This window comes from Mobula hypostoma, chromosome 6 (genome assembly GCF_963921235.1).
Source record: "Mobula hypostoma chromosome 6, sMobHyp1.1, whole genome shotgun sequence".
Lineage (NCBI taxonomy): Eukaryota > Metazoa > Chordata > Chondrichthyes > Myliobatiformes > Myliobatidae > Mobula > Mobula hypostoma.
In genome coordinates, this window is record NC_086102.1 from 98318533 (window position 1) to 98332174 (window position 13642).

A 13642-nucleotide genomic window follows, 5' to 3' on the forward strand; every position below is an offset into this window, starting at 1 on the left:
AATGCTCTGCCACAGACTGCAGTGGAGGCCAAGTCAGTGCATATATTTAAGGCAGAGGTTGATCGTTTCCTGACCAGTAAGGGTATCAATGGGTATGGTGAAAAGGGAATGGGTTAAGTGGGATCTGGGATTGGCCATGATGGAATGGTGGAACAGACTCAATGGGCTGAATGGCCTGATCCTGCTCCTATGTCTTGTGGTCTTATGGACTTGGATGGATTAGGAGAATGGGCAAAGAAGTGACAGACAGAATATAGTGTAAGGAAGTGTATGGTCATCCTCTTTAGTCAAAGGATTCAAGGCATAGACTATTTTCTAATTAGGGAGAAAATTCAAAAATCAGAGATACAAAGGGACTTGGGAGTCCTTGTGCAGGATTCCCTAAAGGTTAACTTGCATGTTGAATCAGTAGTAAGGAAGGTGAAAGCATTGTTAGCATTCATTTTGAGAGGACAAGAATATAAAAGCAAACAGGTAATGCTGAGGCTTTTTTAAGCATTGGTCACACTGTAATATTGTGAGCAGTTTTGGGCCACTTTATCTAAAAGATATGCTGGTGTTGGAGACGGTTCAGAAGAGGTTCATGAGAATTATTCTGGGGAAAGAAAGGATTAACTTATGTGGAGCATTTGATGGTTTGGGGCCTGTAGTCACTAGAGTTTAAAAGAATGAGGGGTATCTCATTGAAATCTATTGAATATTGAAAGGCCTAAATGGAGTGAACATGGAGAAGATGTTCCCTATAGTGGGGGAGTCTAGCACAAGAGGGCACTGACTCTATAGAATAGAGGACATCCTTTTAGAACATAGATGAGGAAGAATTTCTTTAGATAGAGGATGGTAAATCTGTGGAATTCATTACCAGATGGCTGGGTCATTGGGTATATTTAAAGTGGAGATTCAGAGGTTGTTGTTTAGTCAGGGTGTCCAGGGTTTTGGGAAGAGGCAGGAGAATGGGGTTGTTGGGGATAGTAAATCAGCCACGATGGAATGGCGAAGAAGTCTCAATAGGCCGAATGGCCTAATTCCCCTCCTACAGCTTATGATCTCTCCTTCTAGATCATACCCTATAATCCAGGCAGCACCCCGGTTAACTTCTGCACCGTCTCTATAGCCTCCACTATTTCTTTAATAAGGTGACCAGAAACACACAGTGTGGCATAACCAAAAATTTCCTTACTCATAGTCAGTTCCCCAACTAATGAAGGAAATCATGCCATATGCCTTCTTTGCACGCAATCTACTTTCAGGGAGTGATTCCAAGCTGTCTGAATTTAAGATCATCCTTTTTGAATGTATGAAGATGTATATTTTTTCACTACAAACAATGGTTTAAATGTATGGCATTCAATCAATTTTCAAACAACCCAACGTTTAATCTAGTTTGCATCCATATTAATTATAATTATTTTTCTGCTTGTGATCATAACAATTTTGAAAGCTTACAAAGCAAAAATACAGATTTGCAGTTTGCCTAATAAGCAAAGAGTTCTCATCACATTTACTTATACAGTACTCAGTCACTTACTCATCTGGACAAAGTAAATTGCAAGCTGGCAGTTTACCCAAGATTGGGACTGACTCCCAGTTTCAATTCTGTACAGTTAAGTTCTCCTCATTCTCGAAGTATTTTACTTTCAAATCTTTGTTGTTCTTCCTTCAATTGCTCAGAAGTTTTGCAATTCTCAAACTAACTACTGGTACATCTGCACTATACTCTCAATATCCTTAAAGAAAGTGTGAAGCCAAATAATGCACAAAGCCTTTTTGTTTATATATATTTTTACTTCAAAAAAAATCTCAAAATTTTCCAGATATTGCAGCAAAAAAAGTTACATGGACACAACTTTACAAAACACAGGATTACTTTTCAGGCAAATACAGACAACACAAAAATTAAATTTTGTAGTCCAATACATTTTGTTAAAATCCACAGGACTTTGGATAATATTCCACCTACTTTGATATACGAATAATTTCATCTACTGTGTCTTTAACAGTTCATTGCTGGACAGAGGGAGGAATAATTCCTTCCTTACTTCATTGGAATGGACTATATTTTGCTGCTGGATATTAGAAATTATCAGTGAACACCTATCAGGCAGCTAGTATTTAAAAAAAAAGAGGAAATACAAGTGCATCTTGACTAATCCAAACCCAAATCATCAACAAAACAAAGGTTAATTTGCCTGCAGCACTCAGTAATTCAATAAATAAAATTATCAAAATATGCATAAAGTTACAGCTCTTTGTGCCAGATGGTTGTCATCATGAGGTCTCTTGTTTATATAGGAAAATGTTTGACAAGAATGGTAGAATCCAGAACAGCTTCAATTCCATTGCACTGGAAGAGGCACAACAGGTCCACCAGCATCAGCAGTTAGTGCAACCCATTCGGTGCAGTCACAATCAGAAACAGAGAAGACACCATTTAGAAACTTAAGAAAAATTAAACTGTTAAGGCAAGAGAGAAGAAATTGCTGTGCAATGAAGAACAACATACAAATGGAATCATCAAATTCTCAGTGAGACACCACACCTGGAACATGCAAAATGTGTGTGGAACTGGTACAGCACATAGGCCTCGTCACTATTCTTCCAAGGAAAACCTTCTGACTTAATGTGGAATCAGGCTTACTTCCAATTTATTTTCTATTCATGCTCTGAAAGCATTGACTCTTCTTCAACATGATTTAATTTTGGTTATATTTAATATGAAAGGACCCAGTAAGTCTTCTAAGGGTAAATAAAGTATGTGCAGAAAAACAACTACTGCTGGAAGGTGCTATAAATCAGTGTCACTCTTGAGTCAAACTAAAAAACAGGATCAAGACACAGAGTGCAGATGATGGAAATCTGGAGAACACACAAAGGAGCTGGAGGAATTCAGCAGGTCAATCAGCATCAATGGAGGAAAATGAACAGTGAATGTTTCGGATTGAAATCCTTCATCAGGCCATAAAGAAAAAGATAGCCAGTATAAAAAGGCGTGGGGAGAAGTATCTCATCTCTTTCTTTCCAGTCCTGATGAAGGATCAACCCAAAACATTGGCTATTCATTTCCTTCCCTGGATGCTACCTGACCTGCTGAGTTACTCCAATGCCTTTGTGTGTTGCTCCACACTTCAGATCAAAAAGCATGTTAGACCAATATCTCTTTCCAAGAGGGGCCACTTTATTCAAAGGTTCCAACAGAACTAAGCATTTCTTTTTGTCTTGATATCTGGACACCAAAATGAGAATTTATTACTTGATGACATTCACCAGAATTTATCAGTTTCCAAATTAAATCAATCTGAAAAGGAAGTGGCAAGCATCAACACAAATATTACTTGTAATTTAAAATCATTATACAAACTTACAACAGTTTTTTTTTATTTTTGGGAACTGGTTGTTTTATTACCTATTCTTAAATGCCCCTGAGTGATAAGCTGCCTTCTTGAACTGTTGCAACGGGAGGGAGTTGGACCCAACAACAATGAAGGATTGGTGAGAACATTCCCAAGACGGGATGCTGTGTGGCTTGGGGGGTAGGCACATGAAAGCAATGGCGTCCCCCTGTACTTGAAGCCCTTTCCTTCCTAGTGGTGGAAGTCATGGGTTTTGGAGATGCTGTCAGAGCAGCATCAGCAACTAAGTACATTTTATACAGTTCTATGATTCTGGAGGGAATGAATGCTTAGGGGGGTTGGGGGTGTTTTGTCCCAGATACTTCATTAATAACACTTTTTCTGTAAAAAGTTACAGTAATATTCACTGCTAACAATGAAGAGGTGAGTGAAGGTGAGGCTGACTTGAGGGTCTAGCTGTGTGAGTGCAGTGCAAAGTCAGAGCGAGGTCGAGATGGAGACAGGACATGTGAAGCGAAGGAGTTTTGGAGCCCAGATGCCAAAACAGAGAGCGAGGTCTGATCGATCTAAGCTCTGACAGCATCTCCAAAACTCATGACCTCCGCCACCAGGAAGGAAAGGGCTTTAAGTACAGGGGAACACCATCCCGTCAAGCCAATTTGGAAAGCTCTGTTACGAGCTGGAATGTGGCAGCACAGTCCAGGCCCAGAATCTATTGATGCAACAGGGCCCAATTCTTTGAGCAAGGTACAACCTGATGTTTGGATGATTTAAATGTCGGGCCAGGGGGAGATGATGGATGGGCCAGCTCTGCTCACTGTTCTGTGATGTCTGCTCCACTCTTTGCTGCACTGAGGAAGAGGCTGTGGGCCTACTCTGGCTACCTTGGGCTTTGTCTGAGAACTCACTTTTGTTCTGAATGCTGTTGCTTGCTTTTATTGTTTGCACAATCTGTGTTTTTTTTTCTCTCTCTGTGCATTGGGGGTTTATTGCTCTTTTTTGAAGGGTTCTTTTTGGGTTTCTTGTTTTGTGGTAGACTGTAAGGAGAAGAACCTCAAGGTTTGAACTTTGGATGACCAAGCTTCATAAGTGTTACTGAGCTACACTCATCTTGCTGAATGAGAGTATTCCATCACACTCCGAGCAAGTGTCTTGTTGATATTAGAAGAGCCTTATGGTATCAAATGAGTCACTCATCACAGGATATCTAGTCTCTTCCTTGCTTGTGCTGCCACACATTTACTATTCCAGCTGTTTCTGATTAATCAGTTGCAAACAATCCCACTCTTTGCTCATGACAAAAGGAAGATTATTGATGAAGCAGCTGAATTTGGTGGTGAGAAGGATACTGCCCTGAGGAATTCTTGCAGTGATGTACTAGAGATAGGATTAATATCCAATTACCAACATTTTGTGCATGTTACATCTAGCTTCCTCTGTATGAGGTATTATGACTCCAATCACTCTTGAATCCCACTGATATCAGATTAAACAGGGTCCTTTGATGCTGCACTCAGTGAAATGCACCCTCAGTATCAAGGGCAGTAACTCTCACCTCTCTTTGGTCCAATTATGGATCAAGTGATGAGGTCTGCGGCCAGCTGGTTCTGGCGAAAACCAAACTGAGGTCTGGTGGTCCAGTGATTGGTGAGTGAGTGCTGCTTGACAGCACTGTCAACAAAACTTTCTTCACACTTCCAGTGAGTGACAGCAGACTGGGTGGTGGTTAGCCAGATTGAATTTGCCCCAGTTTTTTTAGAACATACCAGACTATATTTCCACATTGTCAAACCAATGACAATGCCTCTGTTGTCACTGTAGTGGAACAACTTGGCCAGAGGTGCAGCTTGCCCTGACGCTCCTCAGTATTACAGTGAGTTGTTGCGTGCTGTATCCAGCTCGCTCAACCATTTCTTGATATCACATGAACTGAATCTAACTGGCTTCCTTAACAGAGAGAACCTCAGGAGGATGGAGCATCACTCGGCACTTCTGGCTGAACATGCACCTGAGTACTTCAGACTCGTGTTCTGGGCCCTGCAGCTGGCAAGAAAGGGAACATTCTTTTGAACAACTTCCTTCTCCAGCACTGCTCATAACCAGACAGGATAGAGTTGCATAGTTTTGATCAAATCTGTAGTGAAATGTCTATGAAATGCTGATAATGTTGTCAGCATGCTTATAGACTTGGGTTGTAGCTTTACTGGGCATGCCTGGTGCTTACCCAAATTTGCTTTATGGAGCCTGGCCTGATATTAATGATGGAGGGAGAGATGTGCCAGGCCACGAGGTTACAGATTGACATAGTGAACATTTCTGTCGCTGAGGATGGTCCCCAGCACCTAATTTTAAACAGACAGAACTGAAACTATTCCACTCAAAGCTACAACAGTTGAATGATAGAAGGTGCCCTAACCAATATAATTTCCAATTTCATGCTCCAGAGGAGGCTTGCCCAACTGAATAGTTGGCACAAAATAACATGGTCACAGTCCAACAAGGGTCCTTTAAAATCTTAGGATTGTGCTCAGCAGTTTCCACAATGTGGAATTGGAGGCAGTGAGGACTATGATATAGAGGCATAAATGGGAGCTATCAGGCTTAAAGTACTACCTAGCTGTTACCATCCAAAGACCTAGAACCACATTGGAAGCCAGCAGGGCACTGCCAAAAAGCAAAATAAAAAATCCAATGAGATCCCGATGATTCTTCTCTACAATAAGTGAGCTGAGCGTGGCCTCCAGGAAGGAATTCAATATCCACTGTCCATCCAGAGCAAAACACGGCACAGCATTTATTACCGCGAGAGCTCCTGATAAAGAAAGCATGTATCTGGGACAGTAACATCAAGGAAGCTAGTCAGCAATAAGTTATAAAATGCCTTCATCTACACTTTTGACAAGCAATATCTTTATATTCAATTATTCCACAATATGGATAATAATGGGCTATAAACTCTGGTAATAAATCTACCTTAAACCATAAGACATAGGAGCAGAAATAGGCCATTTGGCCCATCGAGTCTTCTTCACCATTCAATAGTGGCTGATCCTTTTTACCCCTCCTCAGCCCCAGACTCCAGCGGTCTCCCCGTAACCATAGAAAAACTACAGCACAGAAACAGGCCTTTTGGCCCTTCTTGGCTGTGCCGAACCATTTTCTGCCTAGTCCCACTGACCTGCACACGGACCATATCCCTCCATACACCTCCCATCCATGTATCTGTCCAATTTATTCTTAAATGTTAAAAAAGAACCCGCATTTACCACCTCATCTGGCAGCTCATTCCATACTCCCACCACTCTCCGTGTGAAGAAGCCCCCCCTAATGTTCCCTTTAAACTTTTCCCCCCTCACCATTAACCCATGTCCTCTGGTTTTTTTCTCCCCTTGCCTCAGTGGAAAAAGCCTGCTTGCATTCACTCTATCTATACCCATCATCATTTTATATACCTCCATCAAATCTCCCCTCATTCTTCTACGGTCCAGGGAATAAAGTCCTAACCTATTCAACCTTTCTCTGTAACTGAGTTTCTCAAGTCCCGGCAACAACCTTGTAAACCTTCTCTGCACTCTTTTTTTTTTAATTTTATTTTTATTTGGATTAGGAATTCACAATTATCATGTACTTTTTTCACACATATAACCTTTTCCATTTTTTTTATATGTATAAAACTACAATTATTTATACATTCTTAAGTACACATTGAGATGATATAAAAGGAAAATAAACATTTAAATAGATAATTATGTACTGTGGTAAATCTAACCTATTAGGCTAAGTAATGAAATTAGTTGTTAAGAAAAATGGTAATAATAGTTTCCATACAACCCTTCTGGACCATTTCCACTGGTCCAAAATGTTGCATACAAGCCTATATACCAACCATTGTAGGTGTTTATATCCCAATTTGTTCGTGCGTGTTCCTGCCCGCAGACATAATTATCCAATCCCTATGTACTTATTTACTTAATTTTTTCATTTTTTTTTATCCCTTTCCCAAATCTTTCCCTTTACTTGTGTTAATTCTCTATTTTCCAAAAAAAAACAAACATTTACACTAGGGGTGCTTACGTTAGCAATATTACTGTGTTGATGAGAAGAGCAATATAAATCATTAGGAGAGTCATCTAAAGTCTGCTCGCATTGGGGTTATATATTCAATCCATTTATTCCAGATTTGATAAAATGTTTCTTTTTGAGTTCTCAGGGAGTAAGTCAACTTTTCCATTTTAAATATTTCCAAGATAATTTTGTACCAATCTTCTAATGTAGGTGGTATTGGATTTAGCCATTTTCTAGTGATTGATTTCTTACTTGCCGCTAAGAGGGCCTGCAGCAACTTTATATCTTCCTTCTGTTCAAGGAACAATACATGCCCCAAATAGAGCGTCTCAAAGTTCAGAGGTATCTGGGACCTAAGTACCTTAACTAATGTTCTATGAATACCTTCCCAAAATAGACTTAATTTAGGGCAATCCCAGAAAATATGAAAATGATTTGCCTCCTTGGAGCCGCACCTTCTCCAGCACATCACATTTGTATCTTTATATTTTTCCTGATATGGGGTCTTGAAGTATCTTATAATGTTTTTCCAACAATGTTCTCTCCAAGTCAAAGAATTAGTCGAGGACCATTGAAAGCTGCAGATTTTCCCCCAAGCCTCCTCTGAAAGTACCAACCCCGCTTCTTTCTCCCACTTCTCTTTAATATACAGTGTATTTACATTTTTAGCATGGGAGAGTGCATTATATAGGCGAGAAACTGATTTACTAGGTATTGAACTGCAAGCCGAATTCAGAATCTTGAAAAATTCTAATTCTACTGTTGATAGGTCTGTATATCTACAACTCTGGTTAACATAGTTTCGTACTTGAAGGTACCTAAAAAAGTCATTATGTTCTAGGCCATGTTTGTCCTGCAGGATTTGGAAACTTTGTAATACTCTTTTATCTATAAATGAGAGGTAGGTTGTAAGACCTTTCTTTATCCATAGCTCAAATCTTTTATCTCCTCTGTTGGGAAGGAATTCGGTATCATATGCACACCATCTAAAGAGTTTTAACATGTTATTAATTCCACATGAATTAACCACCTTCTGCCATACTTTTAATGTAAGATTTATCCAAGCATTATTAAATTTTTCCAACTGGGCCATCAATCCTTTGTCAGCTATTGAGGCCTGAAGAGGAAAACTATCAACTAATCCAAATTCTATTTCCTTCCATCTAGCCTTATATTCCCTATTACACCAATATAACAGAGGGGTTATCTGTGAGGCATAAAAATAATTTCTCAGGCAAGGAAGAACCATACCTCCTCCTTCCTTCCCTAACTGTAAGGTGTTATATCGAATTCTAGGTTTCCTTCCTTGCCAAATGAAGCGGGAAATCCATTTGTCCCATTCCCTGAATTGATTATCATCCACCTCCACTGGTAAAGTACGGAAAAGATATAATAACCGAGGAAGAATATTCATTTTTATAGTATTTATCCTTGAATTTAAACTTAAAAAGGGGATAAGATTCCATCTATGCATATCTGCTTTTATCTCTGAGATTAATGGCCTGTAATTTACCTGTGACAGTGTTGAAAGATCCTTCGGCAGGGTTATTCCTAAATATTTTAATGATTTAGCTTCCCACTTAAGATCGTATGTATCCTGCAATTTTTTGGATGGTGTATAATTTAGGGACATAACCTGCGTTTTCTTTACATTTATTTTATAACCTGATATTTTCCCAAAGTCATCCAACAGTGTAAATAATCCTATAAATGATTTTTCTGGTTCACTCAGATAGACCAAAACATCATCTGTGAATAACGCCACTTTCTGTTCAATCCCTGCCACCTTGATACCTTTTACGATTTCGCTCTGTCTTATTAGTTGGGCAAGTGGTTCAATATATAGCGCAAAAAGGAGAGGAGAAATTGGGCATCCCTGTCTAGTGCCTCTCTCTAAAATGAAGGAGTCAGAGAGGTCCCCATTTATCTTAATTCGGGCTGTAGGGCTGTCATATAGAGTCTGAATTACTTGAATAAACCTTTCTTGAAAGCCGAATCTTCCTAACACTCTGTATAGGAATGCCCAACTAACCGAATCAAAAGCTTTCTCAGCGTCCAATCCTACTACCATTGTCTCTGTCTCGTTCTTATTAACCTGTTCTAATATGTGCAGAGTTCTCCTTATGTTGTCCTGTGTTTGTCTTTGTGGAATAAATCCAGTCTGGTCTAAATGAATTAGGCCAGGTAAAAGCTTTTCCAATCTGTACGCTAATATAGATGTAAATAGTTTGTAATCTAAATTAAGAACACTAATTGGCCGATAATTGCCACATTCTAGTTTATCTTTACCCTCTTTAGGAATAACTGAAATAATCGCTTCTCTCCAGGAAGGTGGAGTTTCTCCTCTCTGCAAGATCCAATTAAAGGTGTTAAGTAGTAATGGGGCTAACTGTGTCTTCAGGGACTTGTACCACTCTGAGGTAAACCCATCAGAACCCGGAGACTTTCTAGCCTTTAACCTAGAGATGGCCACGTTCAGTTCTTTGACAGTTACTGGTTCTAATAAACTTTCATTTTGTAAATCTGTAAGTTTAGGTAGATCTAAAAAATTCAATACACTGTCTATATAGGGCTTATTGGGGGCCCGAGTACAGCTCTCGATAATATGTTTCAAAACTCTCTTGAATTTTCCCTATTGTACTCTCCACAAGCTTTGTCTTTGGATTCTTTATTTTATGAATTGTATTGTCTGCTTGTTGTTTTCGTAATTTATATGCTAATAATCTAGCTGATTTACCTCCTACTTCATAATTCTTTTGTCTCAGGTAAAGAAAATTTCTTTGAGTTTCCAACGCAAAAATATCATCAATTTCACTTTGCAATTTCCTAATTTCCTGTTTTCGATTTGAATTACTTTTGTTGCTATCTACAACTTGAAGTTGTTTTAATTTTCCTTGAAGGTCTGCTAATTTTTGTGCATTGATTTTTTTCATGTGAGTAGTAATGGAAATAATTTTCCCTCTCAGTACAGCTTTCAATGTATCCCATAAAATCACTGGTGATGTTTCTCCCGTGTCATTAAGGTCTAGATATTCTTTGATTTCTCCCCTTAATCTCTCCATTACTTCCGGGTTATTGAGTATATGTGAGTTTAGCCTCCATAGTGTTTTCCTCATTTTCCTTTCCAGGATTAGAGACATAGAGACTGGGCTATGATCCGACAGATCAATTGTTGCAATATTACAGTTTTTTATCCTGAGTCTAACTGTATTAAAGATAAAGAAATAGTCTATCCTTGAATAGGCTGAATGAGGGAAAGAGTAATATGTATAATCTTTACTAGTAGGGTGTAATTCCCTCCAGACATCTATAATTCCCAACTCTTCCATCAATGAATTCATTTTCCGAGTCAGAGGTTTATTCTGACTAACTATTCTTGAAGAATCTAATATAGGATTTAATCTAATATTAAAATCCCCTCCACAAATTACTACCCCTCGAGAACTGACCATTAGGTCAAAAATGTGTCTATAAAATGACCATTCACTACTTGGAGGAGCATAAACATTCAGCAATGTTATTTCTGTACCTTCTATTCTTCCTGTGATTTTTACAAACCGTCCTTCTTTGTCTCTAGTCTCTGAAATATGTTCATAATTAAGAGTACTTGATATTAAAGTAGCTACCCCTCTTTTGTGACTCAATTTATATGATGAATAAAATACATGCTTAAAGCCCATGCTTTTTAATTTTCCATGTTCAGATTGGCTCATATGTGTTTCCTGGAGGAAAGCTATTTGTGCCCTCTCTTTTTTCAATTTAGACATAATCTTATTTTTTTTAATTGGATTCAAAACCCCATTAACATTATAGGAAATTATTTTTACCAATTCAGTTTGCATTTTTCTCTAGTAGAAAAAAAGCACTCTCCTTTTCTAACCAAACAGTAAGCAATCCCTTCTCAACAGTAAACCAAGACATATAACCACACCCTAGACATTTCTGAACGTATAACATTTGAAAATTTTTCCCGACTTCCCACAGTGAGGCCTGAGCACCGACCCGCCTCAGTTCAGAGGTATAACCTCTATCTTCACCCTGTGATAGAGGGCCCTCAGCAGTTTGAATAATCATAGAGAATTTTCTCCTATTTATGTCTCGACCATATTGCTATCATTCAAGCTATTCTACCTAGTTTATTTTCAGTTACCAGTTTTCATTTTACTTTTAAGTCCGATTTACTCTTTTCAGTCCGATTTACTCTTTTCAGTCCGATTTACTCTTTTCAGTCATTTCTCTTAATTAATCTGTATTCTCTGTACATTCGCGTCTGAATATTTGCAGCTTTTCCTTGTAGTTTGACACTCTGGTTCGAGTGGAGCGTCCTCGCCCCACTAACTGCCACGACTTCTGCTGAATCCTCTCCAGTAGCGACTCCGGTTGGGTGATAACTTTAATAGGTAGTCCCCGGTCCGCCAGGTCCAACATTGCCTCCTCCACCGTAGCGTAAGTTTTTGTCCCTTCGTCGTAAAAGACTCTCAGCCGAGCTGGATACAGGGTCTGGAATCTGATGTTGTTTTCCTTCAGGACTCTCTGTGTTTCCGTACATTCCTTCCGTCTGGCAAGAATCTCCGGTGCGTAGTCGTGGTCTAAACTGATTTTGCAGTTGTTCCACATGAAACCTTTCTTTTGCCATGCTCTTTTAAGCACCTCTTCCTTCGTTCTGTAACTGAGAAATCTGATCAGAATCGACCTGGGCTGGGCGCCTGCCGGAGGCTGTGGTGCCAACACGCGGTGAGCCCTTTCTATCTGTAGGTCTTTTGCAGCCGGTATATCAAGGTTCTCTCTAAGCAGCTTCTCCACGAAGGGAATCATCAATCCGGGTTTACCTTCGGTTCCTTCGGGAACTCCGTAGATCCTCACATTTTCCCTTCTCGAGCGGCCTTCTTGATCTATTAGTTTCCACTGGAGCTGGTCTTGTAGCTTCAGCATTTCTGCTATCACTTCCTTGGCGTTTTGTAGCTTCTCTTCAATTCCAACAATCCTCGCTTCGGCTTCATCTATCCGCGAGTTAGTTTTTACTATTTCTCCTTTAATATCTTCCAGCTGTTTGCTGTTATCTTGTTGGAACTCGCGAATCTCTCCGAGAATCAAAGACAGAGTCACCGATTCCCCCTCATTATCTCCGTCCTGGCTTGCCGTGGGGGAGCTAGGCCCGTCGCCTTGCTGCATCTCTTTATGTTTATCAGCCTTCGAAGCGGACTTTTTATTCTTGTTCTTAGACATCATCCTTGCCCCTTTTATTAATATAGTTATGCAATATTAAGTATTTGTCTAAATTCGATTTTGGGGCAGTTTACCTTCTTTTGTGTCGGGAGACCTTTTCCTTACGCCGCCATTCCCTTGATGACCCGGAAGTCCCCCCGCTTCTCTGCACTCTTTCAACCTTATTTATATCCTTCCTGTAATTTAGTGACCAAAACTGAAGACAATACTCCAGATTCAGCCTCACCAATGCCTTATACAACCTCATAACATTCCAGCTCTTATACTCAATACTTTGATTAATAAAGGCCAATGTACCAAAAGCTCTCTTTACGACCCTATCTACCTGTGACACCACTTTTAAGGAATTTTGTATCTGTATTCCCAGATCCCTCTGTTCTACTGCACTCCTCAGTGCCTTACCATTAACCCTGTATGTTCTACCTTGGTTTATCGTGCAATACCTCACACTTGTCTGTATTAAACTCCACCTGCCATTTTTCAGCCCATTTTTCCACCTGGTCCAAGTCCCTCTGCAGGCTCTGAAAACCTTCCTCACCGTCTACTACACCTCCAATCTTTGTATCATCAGCAAATTTGCTGATCCAATTTACCACATTATCATCCAGATCATTGATATAGATGACAAATAACAATGGACCCAGCACTGATCCCTGTGGCACACCACTAGTCACAGGCCTCCACTCGAAGAAGCAATTCTCTACTACCACTCTTTGGCTTCTTCCATTGAGCCAATGTCTAATCCAATTTACCACCTCTCCATGTATACCTAGCGACTGAATTTTCCTAACTAACCTCCCATGCGGGACCTTGTCAAAGGCCTTACTGAAGTCCATGTAGACAATATGCACTGCCTTCCCTTCATCCACTTTCCTGGTAACCTCCTCGAAAAACTCCAATAGATTGGTCAAACATGACCTACCACGCACAAAGCCATGTTGACTCTCCCTAATAAGTCCCTGTCTATCCAAATGCTTGTAGATTCTGTCTCTTAGTACTCC

The 13642-nt window shown here is 39.7% G+C and overlaps 1 protein-coding gene across 1 annotated transcript in view; it reads right to left on the reverse strand.

The window, feature by feature from the left end:
• Window positions 1-1789: 1789 nt before the first annotated feature.
• Window positions 1790-13642, reverse strand: part of mbtps2 (membrane-bound transcription factor peptidase, site 2) — a 78664-nt gene continuing 66811 nt past the window's right edge. Inside the window, exon 11 of the mRNA XM_063051307.1 lies at window positions 1790-6182. Coding sequence (XP_062907377.1) covers window positions 5960-6182 — 223 coding nt within the window. The 3' untranslated portion in view covers window positions 1790-5959. The remainder of the gene's footprint in view (window positions 6183-13642) is intronic.